Source organism: Perca fluviatilis, chromosome 6 (genome assembly GCF_010015445.1).
Source record: "Perca fluviatilis chromosome 6, GENO_Pfluv_1.0, whole genome shotgun sequence".
In the NCBI taxonomy this organism is placed as follows: domain Eukaryota; kingdom Metazoa; phylum Chordata; class Actinopteri; order Perciformes; family Percidae; genus Perca; species Perca fluviatilis.
The window spans coordinates 22662144-22689757 of record NC_053117.1 but is presented as its reverse complement, the minus strand read 5'-3'; the positions used below and the strand labels follow the sequence as shown (position 1 = coordinate 22689757).

Sequence of the window (27614 nt, the reverse complement as noted above, 5' to 3'; positions counted from 1 at the left end):
CACTCAGACATAAAAATACCACAAGCATCAGTACTTTTAACGAAAGCAAGGGATGAATGCAGGGAATTAAAGAGACGACAAGAGGAAGCACAGCAAGGATTGCACGTTAGTGGGCCTGCTGTAAGATAGACAAGTCACATAGCTTTAGGCAACCTTGAGACCTAAAAACATTGTTCATGAAAAGTCAAAGTCTCTCAAACAGAGAGGGAGAGGAATCACAAACACTGAGATCTGTCACCTGGACACAGCTAGGTCACCCTGCTCGGTAACCTTGACAACTCCCTGACCAATAGCTGGTTGGCAGGAGGTCCTTAAAGAAGTGTGAGACACACACACACACACACACACATACACACACACACACACACACACACACACACACACACACACACACACACACACACAAAACAGAGAGAGCACTGCTGCCCACAGATCTCTTGCTGACTGTGATTTGAGGGTAAACAGGTGTTAGAGAGGCCTCTCTAAGTTGACAGCCCACCGCCACAAGCACGCAAACACACACACACACACACACACACACACACACACACACACACACACACACACACATACATACATACATACACACACACACACACACACAAACACACACAGTAAGACATCTGGGGTGAGGCACATTGATGTGCTCTTAAACAACATATTTCCCCATCCTCCTTGCTTCACATTGGTAGACCCGTTAATGAAGACAGAGTCGAAATCTTTAGACCCATCTAGATGATTTTTATGTGGGGGTTTTTACATTCGAAAATATGGACAGTAGCAAGTTGAGAGCTGGAGGGAAGAGAGAAATGGAAGAGAGGACAGAGAAAGGGAGGGAGAAGAGGAAGATGGACGATAAAGGGGTTGGGGTCTGTGGTAGCTCACCATCGGTCTTCCCAAAGCTTACTCTTTCTCTCTCTGTTGTGTTTACTTTCTGACCCTCACTCCACCATTCATCTCTCTCCCTACACTTCTGTCATCATTCTCACCAGCATGCCTATTACTCTTCCTACTGTTCCTTGTTCTTCTATCTGCCTCCCTTTATCACCCTCACTACCTTCTGTATTAGTCATTCTGCTCCTTCCTTCTGCCTGTCCATTCATCCATCCAGCATCCACATTTCATCCCTGCTTTTTTTCTTCTTCTGTGTTTTATGTTTTCTCTCTCCTGCCTCTTATGTCAAAATAATAATATAAGCTACAAGTAATTTAGTTTTACAGTGAGGGAAAATATGACCCGGGCCACTTCACACATCATTGTTGCTGAAGGAGAGGCCTCATTTGTACTGTAATCGTACAAATCCTGCCTCTCTCTGTCTGTCTCTCCAAATCCTCTCTCTAATGTTTGATTGCTTGTTTTTTTAATGGCTTTTAGCCCTACTGATTAATGCGTCCAACACTCCATTAAAACAATAGGAAAATAAAGAATTTATGTATTAGTAAAACATGGTGTTCAAATTCACCCACATCCTCTGTCTCTGTGCTTGTTCTTGTTAATCTCCTCTCTTTCCTCATTCATTTCATCCATCCTCCTTTCCTACATTACGACTCCATCGAGGTCCCTGTCCACAAATTCTGTTTCTCTATCCATCCTTCCATCTCCTTGCTCTTCTTTCCTTTCTCGACCATCTACAGTATCTCCCTCAATCTCAAGTTCTTTTTTTTAGTCCCTTGCTCCCCCCTTATCTCTCTCTTTCCACCTTCCTAAATCTCCCAATTTCCCCCTGCCCATTCCCCGAGCACCCATCTGCCATCCATATCATCTTTCCCTCCTCCCTTCATCTCTCCTCTGCTCTGTCTCAATCGTCCTCGGGAGTGCCGTGATGGCCTCACCCAAAGCTGAAGGATCTAAACAGGTCTTGGTTGATTTACCATCAGCTCTATCTGGTGGATAGCTCTATCTGAAGAATCAGGCTAATCTTAATCATCATCACTAAAGTCATTATGGTAAATTGGTGAAAGCTTATAGCCTTGCATTATACAGCTCCTTGCTTCCAGTATTACAGATATATGTAGCAGAGGGGAAGAAATGATGGTATATTTTATCATAATTTCTGGAGACATTATGCTAAATGGGCAGATGGTGATAGGGCGATATTAAGTGATGGGCTTGTTCCAGAATGGAGTTAAGCATATGTGAGAGAAGTGAAGACAGTTTCCATCATCAATAATATTATATAACATGTAAAACAGGTATGTGTGAGGAGTGTCAATGAAACTTATGCCAACAGTGGCCAGAAAAGTTAAATCCATGTGACATGAGTGTCATCAGTCAAAACGTAACACAGGCACATGCCTAAAGCACATCAATTGAATATAAGCGATAATACAACGACCCTGTGTGCATCTGTTGATTGGTGTGACCTTATCCGCTTAACGGGTCAGATCCATTTCAGCATGGTAATACACCAAAACAAATTTGAAATTCAAATTCAAGAAATGGGTATTTTCCTTGGAAAAGGGGAGTTTTAGAAATGACAGCCGAAATGCAAAAGTGATTTTGCTGAGGTGAATGTCCTCCATACAGTATAATCTCAATATGTACATATGCATGAGGCATTGAACTTCACACTCACTGTGTGCAACACGCCAGTCTGCCCTCTTTTACAACTTCTGTTCCTCAGGCTTGATTGTCTGTTAGATATATGCATGGGTGAAATTTAAAATGTATCCATTTTCTGCCAAAGGCTTCATTGTCCTGTTCAAAGCTGATCAGTCGAGGGTAAGGTTGGAAGAACAGTGAATTCACTGTGGTCATATTTACCCATCAAATACGTTTAAGTTTAAGTACGGACCTTTACCCTGCTTTCTTTAATTCTGGCCTTGATTTCAGTTACCATTGCAGTAAATGTTTCAGTATGCTACAGTGTTTTTCATTTTTAAGAAGCTGCCCATCAATATGATGCTTGGGAGTAATAATAATACATAGAGTGCAAGGACATTTGGGAAAAGACGCACTTTCTAAAGTGGATCTTTCCCATAGTGCAGCAGAAAATCATATGGACAGAAAATCACTCAAACTGGCAATCCACTCAACTCTAAAATCACTCAGCAGTCATAAGAGACTCTTGAGGCCTGACAGAGAATAGCTGTCATATATTCACACAGGTACACTTACATCAGCTCAGTCGGTGTGTGTGTGTGTGTGTGTGTGTGTGTGTGTGTGTGTGTACACCAGCATGTATGTGCATAAGCATGCAAATGTGAAGGTTTTAGTAGTTGTTTTAGATTAAGTGTGTATGTGAGTATAAATGTATACACGCACACATACATACATACATACTGTACATACCTCACCATTCTGTTCTATAAGGTACGGACACAAAATGGGGGCGGGGCGTTGGGGGGTAGCAACTGCGAATCAGTGTCTGTGTAAAAGGGACGGCATAGCGGGACTACACGCACAAACACACTAGACGCCAACCTACATGTCACAAATCCTTTGCTTCAGGAATGCCGGCATGCTTTCTTAAATCACACACTGTGCAGTCCCTCCAGAAAAACATGATTATGCGATCGCATAATTCAATGCATAATCGGACAAATTTTTTCAAATATGCCGCACTTTCGCCGCATAAATTACCGATTTCCAGCCAAAATATGCAGGGCTTGCATGATTACATAATCCCCGCATTTTCGTTGCAAAAAAGTCAGGCCAAAAGTTTGGACACACCTTCTCATTCAAATGTGTTTCCTTTTATTTTCATGACTATTTACATTGTAGATTCTCACTGAAGGCATCAAAACTATGAATGAACACATATGGAATTATGTACTTAACTAAAAAGTGTGAAATAACTGAAAACATGTCTTATATTTTAGATTCCTCAAAGTAGCTACCCTTTGCTTTTTTATTAATAAGGGAAAAAATTCCACAAATTAACCCTGACAAAGCACATCTGTGAAGTGAAAACAGGTGACTACCTCATGAAGCTCATTGAGATAACACCAAGGGTTTGCAGAGTTATCAAAAAGCAAAGGGTGGCTACTTTGAGGAATCTAAAATATAAGACATGTTTTACATAATTCATTTTTCATTCATAGTTTTGATGCCTTCAGTGAGAATACAATGTAAATATAGTCATGAAAATAAAGAAACACATTGAATGAGAAGGTGTGTCCAAACTTGTGGCCTGTACTGTATCTTTGCAAAAAGTTGAAAAATGTTGCGTTTACTTCACACAAGAGTAGCCATTTTCCCCTGTTGCCATGGGAACGTTATGAAGGGACGTAATTACGCGACATGAACATTGAAAAGCAGTGTGTTGGGGGAAATCACTTTTTTTTCTCCTTTTCATCACACCGCAGTTTTCGCAAGTTCCCGCAATTTCATCGCATAAAATTGCATAAATATCCCGCATATTGCATCGCATTTTTTAAGAAATCGTGCCGCACAATCAAGGATTTTTGCCCGCAACAATCACAAAAAAACTCACCATATGATCACTGATTTAATATTATACAAACACAAAAACAGTATGACATAGTCCTGGATGCTGCAGAGCTGGTTGGTTGTTTAATATTTTTAGCAGAGGAAGATGTCATGTTCTACTTTCACTATGATTTTTGTTATGACAATAATATGATGCCTTATATTATTAGAACATCCCATTATGGTCTGTGTCAGTAATTTACAAGTTGCAGTCTAGTGGGTACAGAGGTTAAGTAATGAAGAGGGTAAGTAATTGATACTTAATTTTAGTCATTACTTTTACAAGTCAGCACAACAGTCAAATGCTGAGCTGTCAGGAGCTCCTCAGCTGAAAGGCTTGCCCAAATCACACACACACAAAAGACTTTCTCTTCCCTCTTGAGACCATGCAAGAATAAATAGAGAAGATCACATTGCATTAAATGAAGACGCCATTATGTCAAACAGTGACATACAGCACGGTTGTCTTTGATATATACAGTATGTGAAACCAAGTTAATGAGATATCAAGTCTGAGGTGCAACACCTCTTAGTTTATTGAAAGCCTTGATCATTGACTGAAATGGGGGAGACACATATATTTCCCCGTGACAAGCATTTCACTGGCTTTGCGCGTGTTTGTGTGTGTATCAATGCATGCAAGATCGGCAATCGGCACAAGCCTAGTGCACATTTGTGTGTGAGTGATACCAGAAACAGCTCAGACACTGACCCATTCTGACATATAATATTATTCTGCTGCAAGGGATCGAAACTGAACTGAAAAATAAATAAAATCCATAGTGCAGAGGAGACGACGCTGACAGAGAGGAGTAAGAGGTTTATTGTGCTCTCTTACCCGAGAGAAAAAGTGAGAGAGGAAGAGGGAAAGCAGCATCGGGAAAAGAGAGTGAGAGAGAGCATGACACTGACGGGAAAAATATATCAGCAACAGGAATCAAATATAGCAAAGGGACTGGTGTGAAGAAGACAAACACATCCAAATAAATCAAACCGAGACAGAGAACAAAAGATGTCTGAGTCTGACTGACTCATGGGGTCTGTTAATCGCATCATGGCCTTCCAAATAGCCTTCAGCTTATAAAATACTCTTCAAGGTGGCTTCCATATATATTGTCAGTATAAGAAGAAATCATAACAGGTTGAAAGCCTCCACTGAAGGAATTTATTATGTGATCATTTTCAAGTGTTTGTCAGGCTTTTGACCTCTTTTTTTCTATGTGACAAGCTCCATGGTAAAATTATATCTTAGCAATTTTTTTTAAATGTAGATGAGGATATAACAAGTATTTGACTAAGTAAACTGAAGTACATTTTCAGTACCGTGTTTAGGAATCATTAAATAACACAATTTGAGTTGCATTGGAAATCAAACATGGCAACAGTGTCATTGATGGTGCCACTGCAGCAGAAAGAAAACATCAGCTTGTGTCAATGCAGCTAAGAGAGAGGGATGGGCATCAGTGTACCACTAGAGTGCACCCTGTAGCCTTTAACACAGTGTAGATGAGACAGACAGAGATACAGAGGGAGGTGCAGAAAGGGAAAATATAAAGAGAGGTGTAAAAAGAAAGAGAAAAATATAAAGACGGCGGTAAAGTTAGGGAAACACAGTAGTGTCAGAACGTAGAAAGACAGTAAAGCAGACATTTGCAAGTAATCGGTGGTGCAGTGAAAGAGATGCAGGGGAGGAAAAAAAAAACATCAACCCAAGAGAGACACAGTCAGAGGGGAAGGGCTGCCTCCTTCTTGCGTTATCTCTTATTGCGGCTGTGCAGTGCTAGCTGCCGCTGCTACTCTGTAGAAATGTAGAATGTATCCATGAAAACCAGACGCTCTCTCCATCCTGCTTATGACCAGCCCTTCATCCCGTTCTGTCACTGCTGCCTGCTCTCACACTGCTGCCATTGAAAAGCAACCTAATATGACTTGTGTCAGTGACTACTTAAAGAACCATCCAACTGTCGTTTTCTCACTCTGACTCTGTTTCTATCACTATTGCCATCACTCTTTCTGCGGACACATAAAAAATAATGAATTACACATTACTCATTATTTTTAAATAATACTAGTGCGCTAGGCTTACTTGTGTGTACAAGGTTGATAAAACAAGGGCCTTAATTTGCAGCCGATGCTTAACCCACTGGGTCCCCGGCGAACTGGTAACATAAATACAGACCTGTTTCACATTAAGCATTAAACGCAAAAGTTCAAAACTTGTGTCAATATGAACATGCTACACATCGTTAGATCAGTTTGATTCTCCGCAATTCAATCGTTCACTTTATTTTACAGAAATCATAATCACCAAAGCATGATTCATAATCTAAGTGCTGCTTCTGCTAATGAGCAAGGGACAAGAAATCATGACAATTCCCTACCTGTGAGCTGGTCCTAAACGCTGAATCTGGGTCCACTTTTGGCTTTTTTATATTCCTCTAGTCCGTAACTGTACAACGATCAAAATTTGATTTTTTTTTCTAATTATAAAAAACTAATGCAAGTTTTACATATTGTCATGTGGAGTCCACTGCCAACGTTAACTGTCTTGCTAGCTGTCTGCTAACTTTGTTAGGGGAACTTGTTCATCTGGAAGATTTTCTCATTCTCCTGCACAGTGTTGCTGGGTATGCTTGTTTTCGTTAGTTTGCTGGCTACAAAATGAAACTACCTCCACCTTTTTCTGTTTAGTTTTTTACCGGGACAGCCCCTGACGTCCAGCAAGCGCTGCCATGTCTCTGCGCAGCCATGTTACAATAATCTGTCATTGGCTATCAACACGTCAATCATGACGATTGTAGCCAATCAAATTCCCTTTCCGACGGAGCTAGTCTAAATGAATGCTTAACGGAACTAAGTCCCTCCTCCCAGAGTCAGCAGTCAAATGAGGGTGTTTTGTGAAGAAAAAAAGAAAGATGATCAGCAACATTTAAAATAAATTGTAACTGTTTTTATAAAACTTTATACAGGTGTTGTTGACAAGATGTACAAGGTATGTGTGGTGTTTTGCATATCGTGGCATAAAGCTGTCTTAGTTATTGTTATTGAAATATAAATTATTATAGACGGTTTAGAACTTGTCAACCTATGCAGCAATGTCAACAAATGACACTGTGAGAACAGTATCCTTCTGTATATATATTTCGAAATATTATGCCAAGGTCAATATGGCGACAGATTTCTACTTTGTGTCTCAAAGTGGCAATATTTTAGGATTTTTACAACTACTTAAAGTAATGTGAATGTGTTCAAATTGATTGAAATTGATACTTAAAACTCACAGATACTTACATACAAAATAATTATATCTATATATGTTTTGAAATTGTATGTTTTATGTAAAATTGTTAATAACAAAATAATAATTGCAAACTATAAAATACAGACATATGCATGCAAATTCAGTTACATCAGAGGTTATGTGTGTTTTGTCAAGTTGCTGGTGTCAAAAACAGCTCTAATTAGCAATAAAAATACAGACATATACATGATCCTTGACACACTAGTAATTAATAGTTATATGTGCTCAATAAACACGTCTGCCAACAAGCAGTGTGTGCGAGTGAGTGTTAATAGTTGTGTGCTTATATGCTGTTATGTGCTGCATTTATCCCATCATTTAAAAAAAACACCCGCCACTTTAATCACTCCTCCCAACACTTCCAATGCTTCAAAATGCTGGCTTCAGTTCAAGTCTAATATATTCTAGAAGGAGGAGTGATAAAGTTAGCCCTTCAATGGAAGAGAGAGAAGGGCGATGCAAACAGAAAGCGGGATGTGTGCAAATGAGAAGCAGCAGTCAGGTATTTATGATGCTGGGTAATCACAGAGGGAATTAAGTATTTAACCATGCGCGCGTTATCTGTGTATCGTTAACATCATTTAGATAGATTTATTCCCTATCAACACAGATGGCCCTGTAGCATGAGCTGTATATCAAAACAGGACTGAGGCTGAGCTGAGGCTGAGCAGTGTACAACAGGATATACTGTATAGTATTAGAATATTCAATTTGCTGAATGTTTAAAACAGTATGCATATTTGATATACTCTATACAATGATAAGAGTATGGAAAAAAACAGAAGAGTGATTTTGATTTTAGTGTACCTTATATATGGGTGTTATTAGAATATAAACTTCTAATTTTAAATCATCAAAGAAAAACACATTTTATCACAAAAGAGGCTAAATATTGTGTGTTATATATTCCATTGGAGGAGACATTTTATCTCTCATCCTTACTGGTAAAGCAATGTGACATTATTTACCAGATGCCCATGTTATTCAGTGACAACAGCACTCGCGCACGCTGTGCCTTTGTCACATGCCTTGTTTTATGATTGGTTTGGACATTTAACATAATGCTGGGCAGCAATGCTCTCAAGTGAAATTGCTCTCTGGGAGAGCAAGGATGCATGATCATTTTGTGTAGTGTGATCAAACCACAAGACTCACCTGGTTTTCAGGGCAAATGCCATCATATACTATCAAATATTTTCATGTCAAGTAAACAGTCAATGTTGATAGGTAAGAATAAAAAATTTGATCCTCTACCCATTGCTGTCTTTATTTTAAAACTGTAAAAACGTGTTGACGTGTTCTATAAGTCATACATGTGACAACCTCAAAGATTATTTTGCCCTTCAAGTTTATTTCACAATACAACCAAATTAAGTGTGTTCTCAAAAATGACAAGGTCAAAAGTTGGCAAATGATGAGTTTAAGTTAAATGCTTTACCAAGTAATGAATATTTGCTTTGATGTTGCCGCCATTCTGCCAGGTACCCGTATTCAAAACACATCACAGGAGTCTTTTCGACTCCAATGTTTGTTTTACTAACCACAGTGATTTTACATGTGTCAACAGCCCTTTGCTTGGAGCTGACAACTAATTAAAAAAGTAAAGACCTACCTTGCGAATGCCTTCCTTTGACTCCTCAACGTTATTATCTCCTCCTCCGGTGCGGTTAATCATCCGCCACATCTGGGAGTACATGGGATCTCTCTCAAAGGGGTTCATAGACTTGGAGCGCACCTGATCGTATACTGCGGAGTCCAACACTGTACCATAAGGCAACTCTGTCTGCTTTGATAAGTCCTGGAGAGACCTAGGGAGAGACAAGTGGTGAAAGAGTAAGTATTCACATTGTTTACAGCCATCTATTCACTGTAAGCACCATGCAGACTCTGCCTGAATGCTCAGCTTCACATGACACATGGGGCTCAGTTCATCCCCTGGGTATTACTGCTGTAGTGATACTGCAGTCACATTGTAGTTGTCATTTGGTGCATGTAGTAACAATGCCCTGTTTTCAACAGCATGTTCTCTGTGCAACAAGTATCCACAGTAACAGCAGATACCGAACTACACTGCTATCTCATCTACTGCAATGATGGAATGATGACATCCTACAACAGCCTGTCCAACATTGTAAAGAAAAAAGCAAGTCTATTGGAATAAATCAATAGCACATTCTGACAGTAAAGAAATAAGCAGACTCCATGTCCTTTCAAGTGAAAAGAGTAATTAATCACATTGACGCAAAAGAGAGTTAAAAGACTACTTGTGATGGCAATTTTGGGGTGTAGGTGTAAACTTGAGGGAGATCAGAGTGCAAGTAAACTTGGTAAACAGCAGCCCTAAAGCTGTGCCTTGCTTAAGGACACTACACAAGGGTTTCGGTCTTCTACTCAATCACATTACCCTGAGAGCTCTATTGTATACCTCAGCCAGTAAAAATACAAACAAACAAACATAGAAGAAGCAAGGCATTTGCCCACCCAAATTATCTAAATTAAATCCCTTAGGCCGGCTGCACACTGGCTGCGTGGCGTGAGCGTGTCAGCTGCGTGGCGTGTCTGTTTTTTTATTTCGGCTCCCATGTTAACAGGTTAGAGCTTGCACACTGCCTGCGTGATACGCACGTCTCAGGCGCGGCTTGAGCCTCGCCGAAAACGCGTGCATGCTAGAAATAGGACCGACGCCTATTTTTCACGCGATACGCGTTTCCATTCAAAATACGAAAAAGAATTTATATGTCATTTTGACACAAATCCATTTAATAAATGACATTTTGATGTTTGAAAGTCTCTAGGTTTTGACATAAATGCAGATATAAATGTAATTTAAAAAAATAATGATAAATAATTTTCAAATATTGCACCTGTCAATACAGTAGTCAATTCTTCTGCCTATTTTGCCATCAATACTGCCAACGTTGTCTTTGCTGTAATCAAATCAGTATATATTTATGTTTAATATGGTATTTCATTTTATCAGTGGGAAACATACATGTGTACAGACAAGGCTAGCAGCAGCAGCGCCGCGTCAAACACGTTTCTGGTGTGTAAAGACATAGAAAACGCCACGCAGCTGCCATGCAACTGACACGCAACAGAAACACCACGCTCATGCCATGCAGCCAGTGTGCAGCCGGCCTTACTGTGGTGTTTTTGGCTTGGCACTCTTATGTTTGCATGAGGGGACATAGTGAATGACAAACCTTTGTAACTGTCTTGGTAGGTCTAGGGAGGGCATCGGACAGTGCACATCAAGTTTTTATGAAGTGGCCAGCTGTATGGTTCTCACTTTCTCTTCCCCATAAATGAGTAATGTGGATGTAAACTCTCCGTGGGCCAACAGTGGGAGTTGGCAGCACCATTTAATTGACATTGACAAATAGAAAAAATGGGAATTGGCCATGACCAACAAATGTAAGACAAATGGTGGTGGAAAGCAGTCAAGACAGCAGCACTCGCTTAGCTCACAGTGCTGAGCAAGATGGCTTGGCTAACTGCACACAGTTTATATCTACAACTATATCAACACAAAGGGAGACACTAACAAAGAAGTTGAAATGAAAAAAACAAACACAAGTCAGTCTGTTTTCTTCTTATTTCTCTCTCTAGTCCTTTCTCTCTCACTCTACCCCTCACCCATAAATTGCCACCTCTGGGGAAATACACAAGCTATTGTTAATTATAACGCAACAGTGCTTGGGTTGCCTCTCAAAGAGTTTGGCCGCTGAGAAATGTAATGGAGAACCATTACAGGAACTAATTACTGTTTGTTTGTTAAATGGCTGCTAAATACAACCCATGGATTTGAAAGACACATATTTGTGAAACAAAACATGTACAAAAACTCTCAACCTGTCCTGCTTAATGAAGAACAACAAGTGTACAGTATCTTACTTCATTAATTCAGTTGTAATACACCCACAAAGCACATTTAACAATGGGCACAAATATAAGTAGGTACTGTTTGCATTATTACAAGGTTGCAGTGCACACACAGACACACACATCCAAAATAACACATTCAGACTTCTTATTGGGGTCACAGCTCTTGCAGTTTCAATATATCTCTCAATCCCTCTTCAACTAGCTCTCTGACCTGCTCTAAAAGAAAAGAAAAAGAAAAACTTTAAAGATTTTAATGAACTTTGCTGTGAACATGAATCTTTTATTGCCGTCAATTAATCTTTGGCCTTAATAATCTCAACTCCCCACTACTCCCCTGAGAATATGTACGCCTGTCAGCACACTCTTTGACCAGGATTCCCCCTTTGTGAATTGGTTTCACTGGGTAGTAACTCTGGGCTTGTTATTTAATGTGCATGTGTAGGAGGCACAGGGAGTAATTTGTCATGTCTTAAAGATGAGTTTAGATATTACTGAGACAAAAAAAAAATCCTAATTAAAACAGGTTCATAGTGACTCCACCTCCAGTTATGCTCCCAAATTGGACAAAAAGAAGGAACATTTGGAGGAGTGGACAAAAACAAAGATAGCACATGAGGTGTTTACAATATTTTGTTCCAACGCTATGAAATGTCTGGAATTTAATTAGAAAAACACAGATATTGGTTGTCTCAAGATTTATTACTATGTGTGTGTTGTCTTATGGAGATATGCATATATGAATTATGTGCTTTACTGTAATTGTCTTTTTGGAAATGTTTTATGCAAATCTGATGTGTGTACGTGTGTATGCATTTGCACACACTTGCCTTTCTGTCTTGTGTGTATGCTAGCTCATTTTGCTATTATATTACCCCTATGCAGACCAATAAGCAAAGAAATTGAGTGAACAGCAGCTGAATATATGTGTGTGTGTGTGTATGTGTGTGTGTGTGTATGTGTGTGTGTGTGTGTGTGTGTGTGATTGCATGTTTATCAGTGTATACAATATGTGTGTATGATCTCTGTGTGTACATCTTTGGCTCTGCATATTTGGTCATCTGGTCATCTTCGTGAAAGCTACTGGTATTAGTACTGCTTTTAGGGAAAGCTAAAAACATTGTAACCTTTAAGGGGAACATTGCATACAACTTAGTGAGTGTGTTTCTTTAGCTGCATATTTATCTTTTTTTGTTGGTGTGACTTGGGTTGCTATGCCACCTCAGGTGTAAGAAATAGGTTAACAAAAAGTATTCCGTAAGTCCTTGCGGAGAGTCAAAGGATGGGCTTTTGTTTTCATCAGAAGCCGAAAGACAAAGATGATCTTGGCTATGTTATTCTGGAGGGAAATTAATTTGGGTAAAGGCAGAAGAGCCTTGATCAGTTTATTAACCTTTTAACAAATAGATGCTGAAGGAGACACCTGAGCAAACTTGAACAAGCAGCAATCTGTGCCGACTGAAGCCTAAACCTGAAGAGTCTGTTTTCCTCAAACAACAACAACAACATGGTCTTTAGAGTATGGCTAGCTACATTCTGGAGCTGCTGACGTTTTGCCTATATTTGCATTATTTGTAAATATTGGAGGAGTTTGCGACCTACATCATATAATAAAGTATTTAGAGGGGTTTTATTATTGATTATCATTTTCTATGTGTTATTGTTGGTCACCCTGAAGCAATGTGTTATAATCTCTTCATTATATATGTGTGTTCTTTGCTTTTACAGTAGCTAGTTTTTCCACGACTGTTAAACTGTTAAAGCATTATTTCATTCATTACTGTTATCATAAACTGTCAAAGGGACAATGGCGTTACAATCCCTTTTTCACTAACAGAGGGCGATAATGTGGCAGGGTGACAGTAAACGTTGACTTCATGGCCCTTTAGAAAACATTAAATAACCAAATGATATAACCATAACCAGACTTTAAATAACCAAATGAGCGGCTAAAAAATGGAAGCATTTTTTCTGTCTTAGCTGACCACTGGGATGTAACAGACATGCATGCACACAGAACAGTCACCAGCCACTTCTCTCACACACACACACACACACACACACACACACACACACACACACACACACACACACACACACACACACACACACACACACACAAACACACACACACTTGATTGACTTTATTAGCAACCATAACACATGACAGATTCTATGTGAGATTGAGCTAGGAAAGGAATCTTTTTAGCTTCAAACACTCCATCCGTCTTTCAATCTTCACATCCTGACCAATTATTCTGCTCCATCTCTTTGCTCTCTCAACAGGTGCCGCCTCTTTTCTCACATTTTTACCTCTCCAAAATCCATTTCTCATTTGAACTCAGCACCACTACCCAAACCCTTCCCCTCTCTCTGTTTGCTTCTTTCCACTCTCTTGTCTCTCTCTTTGTATGTTGCTCTCTTTGCCATTCTCCACCGCCCTCACTATTTTCCTAAAGGATTCACACTGAAATTGAGGAAAAACATCCAAGCGTGAAATAGTCCAGAGAGGGTTCTGAACGCTCACTTGTTATTTCATTTTCAGGATGAAACAAGGGCATTAATACTTAAAAACCCTGTCTGTCCTGACGGCTAACTGAGGCACAGAGACGAGCGATGCCTCCATCCTTCCCTGGCCTTCTCGTCCTTTCCAGTCAGTGCATTTGCGTGTTTGCTCTTTTCCATACTTAACTAATTCACTCCCTCAGTCACTCACAAAACCACTTGCTCTATTACATCTGCGTAATATGTTAATCTAGTATTCATCAGATAAAAGTGAACGCTAATCACAAAATCACACGCTACTCTCTTCAACTCTCCATTGAGGTTTCGTTATGCCTTACGATTCCTCTCAGTTTGTTTTGGGTGTGTTCCCTCTCACCACTCACCCCACCACCCATCTTTGGAGACCCAAGGGCATGTGGATGCTGCTGTTAATTATGCCACTAATGACCCCAGAAGAGTCAACACATTAAAGATAATGCATTAAAATTTATGGAAATCCTTAATTAGCCCAATAGATGCTGAATGTGTCAGTAAACTATAAGAGGTACTCATTAATGATAGCAAATTAAAAAGAAAAAAAAAAGGACAGACAAAAGAAAATAAGAAAAGTAATTCTTTCTACATACTCTCCAAGGGACTAGACAGAAGGACTTGGAATAAAGGGCGAAAAATAGACCACATGAAGAGAGAGGAGGTCTGCTAAAAAAGAACAAAAACAGAGGGAAAAAGACATAGAGACAAACTGACAGAAACAAATTAAGAGACAGATAGTGATGAGATTTAGAGAAATAAATGTTGTTTATTCCGAAGCCAAGCACAATTAACTGTGGCACTGCCGGGCATAGCGGATGCTTCAGTATGCTGATTAGTCCAATGAAAGATGAGCGTTTCCTTGTGCCACCAGGAGAGAAGCAGGCAAACATATTATCACAGGATAGATAAACAGAGGGCACAGAGCTTAGGGAAATAAGTGTGTGTGTGTGTGTGTGTGTGTGTGTGTGTGTGTGTGTGTGTGTGTGTGTGTGTGTGTGTGTGTGTGTGTGTGTGTGTGTGTGTGTGTGTGTGTGTGTGTGTGTGTGTGTGTGTGTGTGTGTGTGTGTGTGTAAGGGGTAGAAAGCTTTGCCAATTGCCTTGATAGACATTCTGCTTTCAACCTGAGAGAAACATTCAGAAACACTTTCTTACAGACTTGGCCTCATTCTCTCTCTCTGTCTTATCTTATCTTCCTTATCTTCATCATGGGAAACAAACACACAGACACACACAGACACACCAAACAAACAAACAAACAAACAAACACACACACACACACACTCTAAACTTGAGGCAGACAGGAAATTACTATCGTACAATGGAGTGAAGGAGGAGGTAAGAATAGATGGAAAGGATAGGGAAGTAATTGTGTGTGTGTGTGTGTGTGTGTGTGTGTGTGTGTGTGTGTGTGTGTGTGTGTGTGTGTGTGTGTGTGTGTGTGTGTGTGTGTGTGTGTGTATAATTGCACGCATACATATTGTGCTTGTACTGTGTAGATGTCACGTGCTGCATTAACGTATAACTGAATACTGGTGAAATGTAATAGTTAAAGGGTTTCAGTTCTTGTATCACAGAGTTTTTCAGAAACTAAAGCCATGGAACCAAATTTTGAGGCCAGCACGGTTCCCACTATTGACAATAGAGGACAAAATGTTTACTGTTATTATCTGTTTGTCTGTCTCTAACTGATGTTGTGTATTGTCCCAAATAGGTCTCTCTTGAGAATGAGACCCTGTTTCTCACTGAGATTACCTGTATAAATAAAGGTTAAATAAAAAACAAAAAAACTAATCCGTTGGATACTTACTGTATGGAGTTCTCTATGCGTGAGATGGTGAGGAAGGCTGCTAGGTTGGCGGTATACGAGGAGATGACAATAAGAGCAAACATCCACCAAATGCCCATCATCATCCTCGTAGCTAGAGTGGTGTAGGGCACCTCTCCACCTAGGAAGAAAGACAGAAAGAGGACTGTTAAACAAATGCACAGTCACAGACAAAAAAAGGCATCACGTCAACGCACACAAGCAACTCTTAGCTGCAGGAGGAAAAGCTGTTAAAACAGCAAAGCGCATCCTGAAAGATCTAATCTGATGCTTTGGCACAGATCTGATGTTCACATGGCGGCATAAAGTGGGAGGCACCGCAGAGAATTCAATCTATGCTTTTCTAGAAAGACATCAACAAAATACATCTTCAATAAGTGATAACATTTATATATTGAGGTAAAGGTGGCCTGTGCAGACTGTGTTTAACTCTGGGAATGTTTTAATATACAGTACAATCACTCTCAAAACACCAGCAGGCATTAACTGTTTGGACAGAAGTTAAAAAAATGTAACCTTCCATTGCAATGAATTATCTCGAAAAAAATGTCTTGATCAATCCGAACAGGATGTGTAAATGCTTGTCAAGCCTCCCCATTAGGATTTAATGCTGCCTGGAGCATATTACAATGAAAAGTGGCTTGTCCGTCTTCACATATAAAACCTCTTTATCTCTGTCTTGTGTTATAAACAGCTTTTGTGGCCTTATCCTCTGCAATCTTCTTGTGCTACAGTAAAAAGCTAACTGCCTCGGCTCTCTGTGAGCTTTCAAAAATGGCTGTCACTCTAACCCTAGTGCTCGCAAAAAAGAAAATCTATTTATTTGTGCATTAACCATGGAGTAAAATGGCACACACTTATCTTTAGATTTTCTATTCTGCTCTGGTAGATTGTGGGCTGGCCTATCTATTTATACACACACATATTTATGCAAGCTTACTGACAATCATGCATACACACATTTAGGTATGCATACCTAATGTACACATACACAAAAAGGCACGGAATAATGATTGATTTGCAGCCAGTGAGCTGTTCTTCACTGCCTTTATTGCAGCCTGTTAGAAATTAGCCTCATTCATCCTTGTAGCAGGGGATCACTGCCGACTCAGACCAACAGACATTGCTCTCATCTCTTCCACTTTCTCTAGTCCAAACTCAATAATATACTGTATGTGATATACCCACGTAATCCCATGTTCCTTTCATCTCATGTCCCTTGTTCTTTTTTGCCATTGTATTTCCTGCTTTTTACATCTTCCTTTTCAGGCATTTTCTGCATTGCTTATAGCATTTGATTGAATTCAAATTTGGTATCTCTCTCCCTCTCGCTCTGTGGGTTCACTGTATCTTTCTCAGGCAATACATTTGCTTTTGACATCAGGTTTTACCAAGAGCCTGAAGGCAGAGTAATGCGTCATACTGTATTCTATATATTTAGTTCAAATAATCCCTTTGTATATTTGCCTGTCTTATTCTCCCATATGTCTATCATTTCATGCTGTGAAATGTGTTGATCTTGTATGGTTCTTTGAGTGTTTTCCCTGCAGAGAGTCACATGTACAGCATTGTGGTTATGAACTCATGCTTTTTCATTTCATGTGCCATTTATTTGATCAGGTATCCTAACCTAGATTGAAATCAGACGATACAGAAAATAACAGAGAAAACATGCAAATGCGGATACAAAAACACACACAATACAAACGTGCAATGTCTAACCTGTAAACCTGTTTAGTAGTAACTTTATGTTTTGCGTCTATGACTTTCCACCTGCTTTCTAATCTTACATATAAATACATATACTACATATGGGAAATAATGCAAAGTATCTGCCTTTGTATCACAGTTTTCAGAGAAAGATACACTAGAATAAAAGACTATCAATTAAAATATAGTAGATATGGGCACCCGGATAGCTCAGTTGGTAGAGCGGGCGCCCATATATAGAGGTGTACTCCTTGACGCAGCGGTCCCGGGTTTGACTCTGACCTGCGGCTATTTGCTGCACGACATACTCCCCTCTCTCCCCTTTCATGTCTTCAGCTGTCCTGTCGAATAAGGCCTAAAAATGCCCAAAAAATAATCTTAAAAAAAAAATACATATGTAAATAATATTTTTGATGACGTTTATGCAGTTAACTATTCATGTGAAATGACTGCAGAGTTGCCATGGGGAAGATGAATTGAATCGTTTCCAAGAATGAATGCAACCAGCAGGCACAGGCGCTTTTTCTCTCATAACGTGGGCTGCCAAAAGTGTCCAAATATATGCTAAACCGTGACTGCAGTATCTTGGACTTCAATAGCTTCTAAAACATGACCTTTGTGAATCATTCCACCCGCAGAAGGTATTTAGGGATTTTGGGTTTCATACTGGCAATATCCATGAAGGACCGATTAAGTTACCAGAAAAAAAAAACTATTGTGGAGTCTTTTCATGTTGATTTCTGGCTGCACAAGTGACTTTTATAAAATCTTTATACAGCTGGGAAAATGACTCTGCTAAGTTCCGACATCTGACTGTCCTAAAATTTGAAGGCGGGTCCTTTAAGACGTTTTATCATTCTCTCTGTCTCTGGACAATGAATGAATCAAATCAAGATCAACTACAACAGACTTGAAAAAAGAAGTCATTTTGTGTGTGTGTGTGTGTGTGTGTGTGTGTGTGTGTGTGTGTGTGTGTGTGTGTGTGTGTGTGTGTGTGTGTGTGTGTGTGTGTGTGTGTGTGAGAGAGAGAGTGAGAGAGAGTGAGATTGTGAGAGAGTGAGAGAGAAAGACAGATGTGGCATCTTTGTAAGATATTGCATAAACTTGGATTCATGAAGCTCAATAAAACTGGAAAGGCCGTTGACATGAAGAGTTGAACACTGGTCTGGCTTTGACTTTAAAGGTATCAAAATGTCCATAGACATCAGCTCTTAAAATGTTGCAAAAATAGTAAGGTGTGCTTGTGTTCTTTATGTTTCTGTCATGCTGTCAGAGTCTGCCTCACTCTACGCCCATGGTAGTAAATAAAAAGCATAGATAGTTTTATGGTGCAATTATTTACTTTTCAAGTTTCAGTAACTACAGTTGGCCATTTAGGTGACCCATAGTCAACATCACAAAAAGACTCGATTCTCAGGGGGAAAGCTGAACCAAAGGAGCGCTACATTGGAAGTTAAAACTAAATATCCTATGAGGTGCTGCATAGTGACATCTTCCTTTTGTTAAGTAAAGGACATAATATATACATGCACCTACAGTCACGCTTCACTGATCTATTAAAACCATTGTATAAACTGAGTACTTTCAAACAGTGTATTGTGTTATCAGCCCATCTCTCATACTACAGTATATTGCTCTATCAAAACCATCTTTCAGACAGGGGAATTCACCCAGATGGATGTCACTATTGAGGAAAAATACCGGCAGTCAGCGAACCCCTCAAGTTGGTGAGCAAATTGAGTCATTAGTATGCAAAACAATATATCTATGTGAGTATGTATGTATGTATATGTACGTTTTGTATAAAAACAAATCTATTCCCAGAACTGACTACAACGTCATCATGAGGATACATGACAACAAAGAAAAAATGTTGACCAACATGTATGCTGTATATTACAAGTCTCTGACTGAACAGCTCTAAAGGCGATGCTGCTGCTTTCACACAACCTCACAACTGGCTCAAGATAAACAAATTAACTGACTTCAGGTTAGTTGCTGATTGTGTTGAGTGAATGCACTCAGTCAGAATGAGGTAACTGTTCTTAGAATAAAGAAGCTTCTCTTCAAGGCGCTCTTCAAGGCACCATTCGAGTGTTCCTATGGTTGCATTCCTGAAAAACTCCTGTCAAAAGGTAAGAAGGTGTGTGTGTGTCTCTGTTTGCATGTGTGTACGTTTATAGAGGAGGCATTGCTAGCAAGAAGCAGCTTGTGTTGATGTCAGCTCGGCAGCTTCAAAGACACTCTATTGTGTCCCCTCAATATAGCTCTCCATTCTTACCACGATGTCGCTCCATTCTTCCCTTGTCATTCTCTGCTGTGCTCCCCTGTAGCTGCAGGCAAACAGCATTTTTCATCTCTCGACCCCACTTGAAAGGGTGAATCCAAATCGAAATTGCATGTGCCATTTTGCAGCTAAACATTTTGTAAATCAATGTTGCTGTGTTTATTATTCTTAATGTATTTTTCCTGACTTCCAAGTCGCCAATAGTCTTCATTTGCTTCACTACTATTAGCAAACCCTAATTGCTGGCTTACTTCCTGTCAGCCTTCTTTGATTGAGGCTGGCAGCCTTGCTGTCTGGTCCCTTGGCTGTGTGACTGATTGACTTGCTACAATGCTGGCCGCTGAGCTGCCTGACAGACCAACTATCTTCCAATCCTGTTTATTTCTTTTGATTGTGATCGGATGATGTTTTTTTCAATAGTAGTCATTAGATGATCTTTTGTTTTAGTCATCCAGGGAAGCATATTGCTAAGCTTTAATATATATTTTCTAGTAATGCTGTATTTAACATAAATACAGTTACATAAAATCTGAGATCTGCCCAGTACCACTATACCAATACACAAGCTGCAGTCTCCCACTCTAAGCAGTTTGGCTAGTAATTAGTCCTTCCACCTCTTTCTAATCCTCTGTTTAAATTTGCATTTCCTATCTCCCTGCATTTTGGCTTTATTGATTGTAATACCACACTGTTAAAATTCAGTTTGGTAGTTCAATAGGATTATTAAAAAAAAGAAATACGGTTCACACACACACACACACACACACACACACACACACACACACACACACACACACACACACACACACACACACACACACACACACACACACACACACACACACACACACACACACACACACACACGAAGCTCCCCAAATATCTAGCAAGGACATCTAGCAGGCCTCAGATATATGAGAGCACCGGACTTGACCCTCCTCCCTCAGTCTTGGGACAACTAGTCAGGGATGAACCTGATTGGGATGAAATGCCCTTGGTCTTGCGTGTATGTGTGCAGTAAATCTGACGGGGTGACTGTGAGGCCAAGTCTAAAAAGTGGTACAAAAAGCGGCAACATTTTTCTTTATCTTTGTAACTTTTGAATTTTTCTGGTCTTTGACTTTGGGTTAGCGGTGTCCTATGTGCATATTCGTAGGTGACTGAGTGTTGTGAAACTTAAGCATTAATTATTTTTTATGTGTGAGGAACTAAAAATTCCAGCATCTTTTACTTTAATCAACTAGTTTTATCTGATTAGTGTTGATTGTCCTTATCATAATGTTTTGATAACTGGCCTTTCTTGGTTGCAGTAAGAAAGAGCGGAGTGTCACAGTGGCTACAGACAATTATGTATTTATCATTTTCTTAGTTTGGTATTCTGTATTTTTTTATGCATAAAATGCCTGAATTTTATTCAAAGCCATTAGCATTAATTACATTTCTTTTTACAAACAGATTACCAGCTACAGCTTTCCTTTACAACAATATACTATGTATGAGAAAGTGATTATAAAATAAGTCAACATATAGAATTATTTTGTAGCTGGAAGCACAATTCACCTTTGTATAATTACACCAGTGAAGAAGCTGTATTTCAAAGTGCAACATGAAGTCATTAGACAGTAACCAACTTGTGTTTTAACATCTTTTGGCCAGTCCTGTGCTATGTACAGGTTTTTTATAGAAAATCTGCATGACAGCAATGCGTTGAAGAGGGGGAAGGGAGGAGAACAGCAGCCTAATGGAGAGGTGTATCCTCTCTGTCAGGAACACATCCACGTTTTAGTGGAAATGAGACAAAAGTTGTCAACTGCTTGAAATGGCTGGACAAATAGGTGATAAGGACTAGCTCTGTTATTGTGCATGGCCCATAGACAGTGGCCGCTACACTCTTCACTGCATGCTGGAAATGTAAACAAGCACCTTCAGTAGTAGTTTATTGTGCTGAAGTGTGGTGAGAGGTGCTTGAGGCATCCACTTGTGCAGACTTGTGGCTCTGTAATCTCTTCCCACAACATGTTTTAATAATCTCTCTCACTCTCTCTCTCTGCTTTCCTTTCTAAAACTTTAGACAGTAAGGAGGGTTCACGATTGCTGTCCACAGCTCTGGAAATACACTTCTATCAAATGTACCATCATTTTTTTTTTAACCTACATTCCCATTGCCAACTGTTCCGAGGCTACTCTTCAAAGTTACAGCATTATTCTTGGATAAAAGAAGACTAGAGCAGTTCATTATATATTTTTAAATGAGGAAAGGAGAGTTGGAATATGTTCAGCTGATGTCAGCTCCCGGTTGGAATCACTGCAATCTTGCCACAAAATGATGCAATTTTTCTATTTTTTACTACAATTTGGAGAATTGTATTCTTTCACAGCCCTGAAATAGCTGAAGAACATTTTGGCCGGGTAAATAATACAGTGATAGATTCACAACAAACCATTACAAATCCATTTGCAGGTCGGTCTCTGTGGCAAGAACATAGTGTAAGTAAGTGTAAGTATAAATCAGAGGTGCAAATGTAAAAAAAATGTTAAAAAAAATTCAACATTTTTAGATGACAAAAAGAAAGAGTGAATCATTTCTCAAATTGCAGTTTCTACTTTAAAAGCTGAATGTATATAGATTAGTGGGGTGACATGGAACATAAATGATAAGCCTCTCAGTCAGTGACAGATTAGATCGATTAGTCATCTTATATGTTTTAACAGCTGTACCAATCCCAGTGGTGGTTGACAACGCTGGCTTCTCCAAGTAATGGCGTTTTTCCATTCCATGGTACCTGCTCGACTCGCCTTTTTTGTTTTTCCATTATGAAAAAAAGTCCCTGGTACCTGCCAACAGGTACTTTTTTTTAGTATCACCTCCGTCGAGGTTCCAAGCGAGCTGAGGCGATAACAAAAGGTGACGTGAAAACCTCGAGTATCGTCACTAATGACTGCGTCATCATTGCTAGCGACAGACGGGGGTGTCCTGAACAAACCCGCCATTTTAAATAGTTTAGCCAGCTTCTTTTGAAACAAAATTTGTCTTCTGGCTGTGGCAACAGCCACATGCCGAGAATCAAAAACGACACACCTTCGACGTTCTGTGTGTGTGTTGTGCTAAGTCACGGCACTTTCCCTCGGCATCGCTATGACGACCAGCCACGCTTGCCTCACGCATGAGGCGGTACTAAATCTGCAATGGGAAATGGAGGACGGTGCACCGTGGCCGAGTCGAGCAGAGCTGGTACTAGCAGTGGGTAAGCGCCATAAGAGAATAACAAAAGTATTAACATATGGCATTAAAAAAATGTGCTGCCAAAGGCATATGGCTTTGAACGCTGAATTTACATTTCTTGAGCTATTGAATTCCTGGTCATGTCATGTAGTTTTTCATGCATAACATTGCACATTTATTTTGTAGCTCAATGATCCACACAAAAGCTGTTACTGGCAGCTACTGACTGTGTAGGCTACAATAAAATTGTAACAATAAAAGTAACCGGAAAAAAGCCTGGAAGGTAGGTTTCATACAGCCAGGCTACAGCCAGGCTAAAGCAGTGTTGGATGACAGATACAGTACTCAGGGGCGTCGGACCGGGGGGAAAAAGGTGACTGAGTACCCACGGCCCTCATGTGAAGAGGGCCCAAAAAGATGCTTGAATTAATAGCTGTGGATGCAGGGAGGGGCCCATAGAAAATGCCTTTCTACAGGGCCCAGAATTTTGAGCTACACCCCTGACAGTACTGGTAAGAATCACTCATTATTCCTTATCTGAATACAGACTGATTCACTTCACTTGCATTCTTGCATTTTTAACTTGTACTTTAATCAGACATGTATAAAGTACTAGAGACCCAGACTTGAGTAAAAGTACAAGTGCTCTTTAAGCACCACACTTAAGTGGAAGTGCTAAAGTATTCAACATTTTTTGTACTTAAGTATTGCAAGTAGTTTATTTTAAAATGTACTACTCAAGTACTGAAAGTAAAAGTACAAGTATTGTGTTATGATTTGTAACATTTTTATAATTGTAACTGTTGGGATTTTAACCCTGTGAATGCTGGATATAATGTGTATTAGCTGCTCCAGGGCTCCTATCAGAGAGCACGAGTCACCAGGTAGAGTTCAACTTTTTACTTGGTAGTAAGATGGTGCATATACAGGCAGTCACAAGCTGTACATTGCTGGATATATGAAGGAAGTTTCTACAATAAACCCCAAAAAGGTACATTAATGTCACAGCTGTTATAACTACTATTATCTGATATAACAGTGGGTTATTAATCACTTATTAACAGATACTGAAATAAAATGTACAATTATCACACTGTGCAAGTAAAATGAACATCCTCTCCAGCACAGCAGCGATTAAAGCCCCAAAAAACATATCACACACTAGCTAGTAACATGTGTGTTGTACAGTGGAAAGTTAGCAAGCTAGCAAAACACAGATAAACTAGCAGCTTCACATCACAGGGTCAAACGGTTAACATTCAGTACTCAATGCAGACTGAAACAACTCAGGAATAGATTCATCTGCTGCAACAATGACTAAATGTAAAGAGTACAAACTTACATTGTCTCTGACTTCTGAACAGGCAACCGCAGTAATGAAAAGAAACACGACACGATCTCGGGGATTTACATAGCTAACATAGCCGTAATTACAGTAACGATGCAGCACATAAAAAATTTATCGGAGTACAAGTATTAAACTCATCGAAAATATGTACTGAAGTGGAAGTAGGAGAAAAAAATAATACTCCAGTAGAGTACAGATACAGCCTTTTAGTACTTAAGTACAGTAGCGAAGTAGTTCTATTTCGTTACTATACATCTCTGATTGTAATATCAATCTAATAATGAAATCAAAGGATTTTTATTTACATTATTCAGCGTTCTACCTTATTCATCTTTGCCAGAACTTCCTCCACATGCTGCAGAGCGGAGGACGGTCTGGCTAGTCCACATAGCATTCCAGGATGTGATTTTTTTTTTCCCACTATGGCCACGCCACGACCCGCCCTTCAATAGCTACTATTGGCCAGGCGTCCATGCTTACGCAAGGCAACGTAACCTGATTTGTACAGGTCCTATCCCCTGACCAATCGGCTATCCTAACCTTAACCACTTGAGGTGAAATGCCTAACCCCAACCAATCAAGCTGCTTCGTAGGGATTCGTAATTTTGCTTCCGGGACGGGAGAAAAACGTGTTCTGGTTTATTGGCATTTCTTTAAACCAATCAGAATCGTCATGGGCAGTGCTAAATTCCGCACAGAGTCGCTGCAAAATAGTTGCAAGAGAAAACTCAGATTGGACAGATAGTCTAGCTAGCTGTCTCAATTTACCATGCAGAGATCTGAGGAGCAGAACCATAGTCCTCATAAATCCACCATGGCTTAAAGCTACAGGGCGTAGTTTCTGTCTCCAACATGAGGAATTCTAAGTAATGACAACAACACTGTTGGCGCGTCCACATGATACAAGCTTTCCGTGATCGCGAACGCGCCCCCACCCCTCCCCCACGCAGTTGCTAGTAGCCAAGGAGGACCAGAGGATTAAAAAAACACGATGGACTCTACAGAAGAGGTAATTATCTTCACTCGAATTTCTGCGTGGGAAAGTCACTGAACATAGCCATACTGATAAATACAGAGAGAGTTGTGTGGAGCTGATAGTCTTAATTAGCTTCGTAGCAACTCATTTTGCAATGGCTTGAATGTAACAGACGTTCATTAATATAAAAACGTTACCCACTAAAGCTTTAAAATTCCAACAAAAAAGAAAGCGGAAGGAAACGGAAATCGTGAAAATACATTCATCCGGCAGAATTTCCTGCGGCACCAGAGCAATGCCAGAAGTGGAACGTCAAGGATATAGTAGGGGTGGGAAAAATAATCGATTCTTAGATGCAAAAAAAAACACACATTTAAAAAGAAATATATATATATATATATATATTTATTTTTTTTTTAAATGTGTTGATTTTTAGTACAAATCAGAAAACAATGACTGAAAGAAGATGGGATAATGGACAACAACTTAGAGTTTAGGCAAGAGTGCAGAAAAGAAAACACACAAAAATGGCCAAAAGGAAAAGAAAATTAAATTTTGTATATATACACATGATCTAATAAGACAAACATGAAATAATTAGGCAAAACACATACACTGTTCATCTACTTTATCACATTACATCTGACCACCTCATGTTTCATGTTCTAAGAAGCCAATTATCCACCTTTACCATGACTGAGCCTCTGACATGGAAGATTACTGTGAGAGAAGGTGACTCTCACAAGCGTGTTTAAGGCTTAAGCATGGAATGACTACAAAATAAAAACCTCAGTAGACAAAACATTTCATTAAAACTTGTGTGTGACAAATACTGTATATATGTCAAAATCTAAGCTTTGTCTAGCTGATTGTCTAGGAAGTGATTAGCAAACTCTGAGTAGCAAACTCAGATGTATATGTATATTTTGAAAAATCACGCATGAAAATGTACATAAAAAAATTGTTGCATCGAGATGCATCATAAACGGTTTAGAATCGAATCGTTGGCCTCTGAATCGGAATCAAATCGTGAGGTGCCAACCAATTCCCACCCCTAGGATAGACTATCAAAACCCCAAAATGTTACATCAAAAGTCAAACATTAAACCAAAAGTCAAACATTAAACATGATTACTCATACTGTATGACCACATGTTATATTATTTTGTCTAATTTGAGTGAAAGGGGCAGAAAGGAAATAAGATGATTTCCACACAAGGAAAACATTTGAAGTTATAACTCTCAGTGTGTTAGTCGAGCCACTTGAAGTCGAGAAAAACACATTTTAATTTTAATCAAAACAGAGCCCATTCTCTGTACTTTGGCAAATACCATAATCTCCAATATCTGCAATTATGAGTGATGCAATTAACACTTTCCAGCATCTTCAGGCAACATGACATTCCAGGTTATGATAAAAGTGTGCATGCATGGCACTGATCACATCACACTGTTAGAGATAACCAGGTTTCTGAACTCATTCAAGCTCAGATTCCAACAAAAATAAATAGAGAATCCTGATAACTACAGTATTACCACATGAATACCAATGATTTTAAATTATAAGACAGGGTGTCAAAGAAACTCAAAGAGTCTTGATTGTTATCAGAACATTTTGGGGCAGTCCAAATAATCTGAGACTGAAAGAACTTTGGTTAGTCAAAATGTAGGCTGTACTTTGGTTGCTATTGCTTTCTTTTAGTTTGAGTCAACAAATTCAGAAGCTTCACAAGGAGAACAAAATCAAAGCTAAACACACAGACACACACTCACAAAAAAGCACATAAACACATATCTTCGCACAGTTATTTATTTGTTTTGAGTGAAATAAACAGGGACAGCCAGAAACAGGGATGAAGAATTAGTCAGATACAGGAACTGTTGTTTCCTGCAGGTTTGGAGCACAAAATTATTCTCCAAGCCAACTCATCTGAATCAAACACATTCAGTGTGTTTCTCTGCCTGCCTCCCTCTCTCATTTCTTCTCTCTGCACCTCTCACTTCCCTCCTCCTCTCCTCTTTCCCCCATCCTTGTTGACATGCTCAAGTTAAAAGGTAGCTCCAGATGAGTGCTGCTTTGAAACCAGCCGAGC

General features: G+C 39.5%; 1 protein-coding gene across 5 annotated transcripts in view; it reads right to left on the bottom strand.

Annotated features, from left to right (window-relative positions):
* Positions 1 to 27614, bottom strand: part of grid2 (glutamate receptor, ionotropic, delta 2) — a 631716-nt gene that overhangs the window by 64993 nt on the left and 539109 nt on the right. For all 5 annotated transcript variants that reach the window (XM_039803350.1, XM_039803353.1, XM_039803352.1 and 2 more), the window contains 2 exons: positions 15960 to 16098; positions 9345 to 9540 (listed from right to left, as the gene is read on the bottom strand). In XM_039803350.1, the coding sequence (XP_039659284.1) occupies positions 9345 to 9540; positions 15960 to 16098 (335 nt within the window). The remainder of the gene's footprint in view (positions 1 to 9344; positions 9541 to 15959; positions 16099 to 27614) is intronic.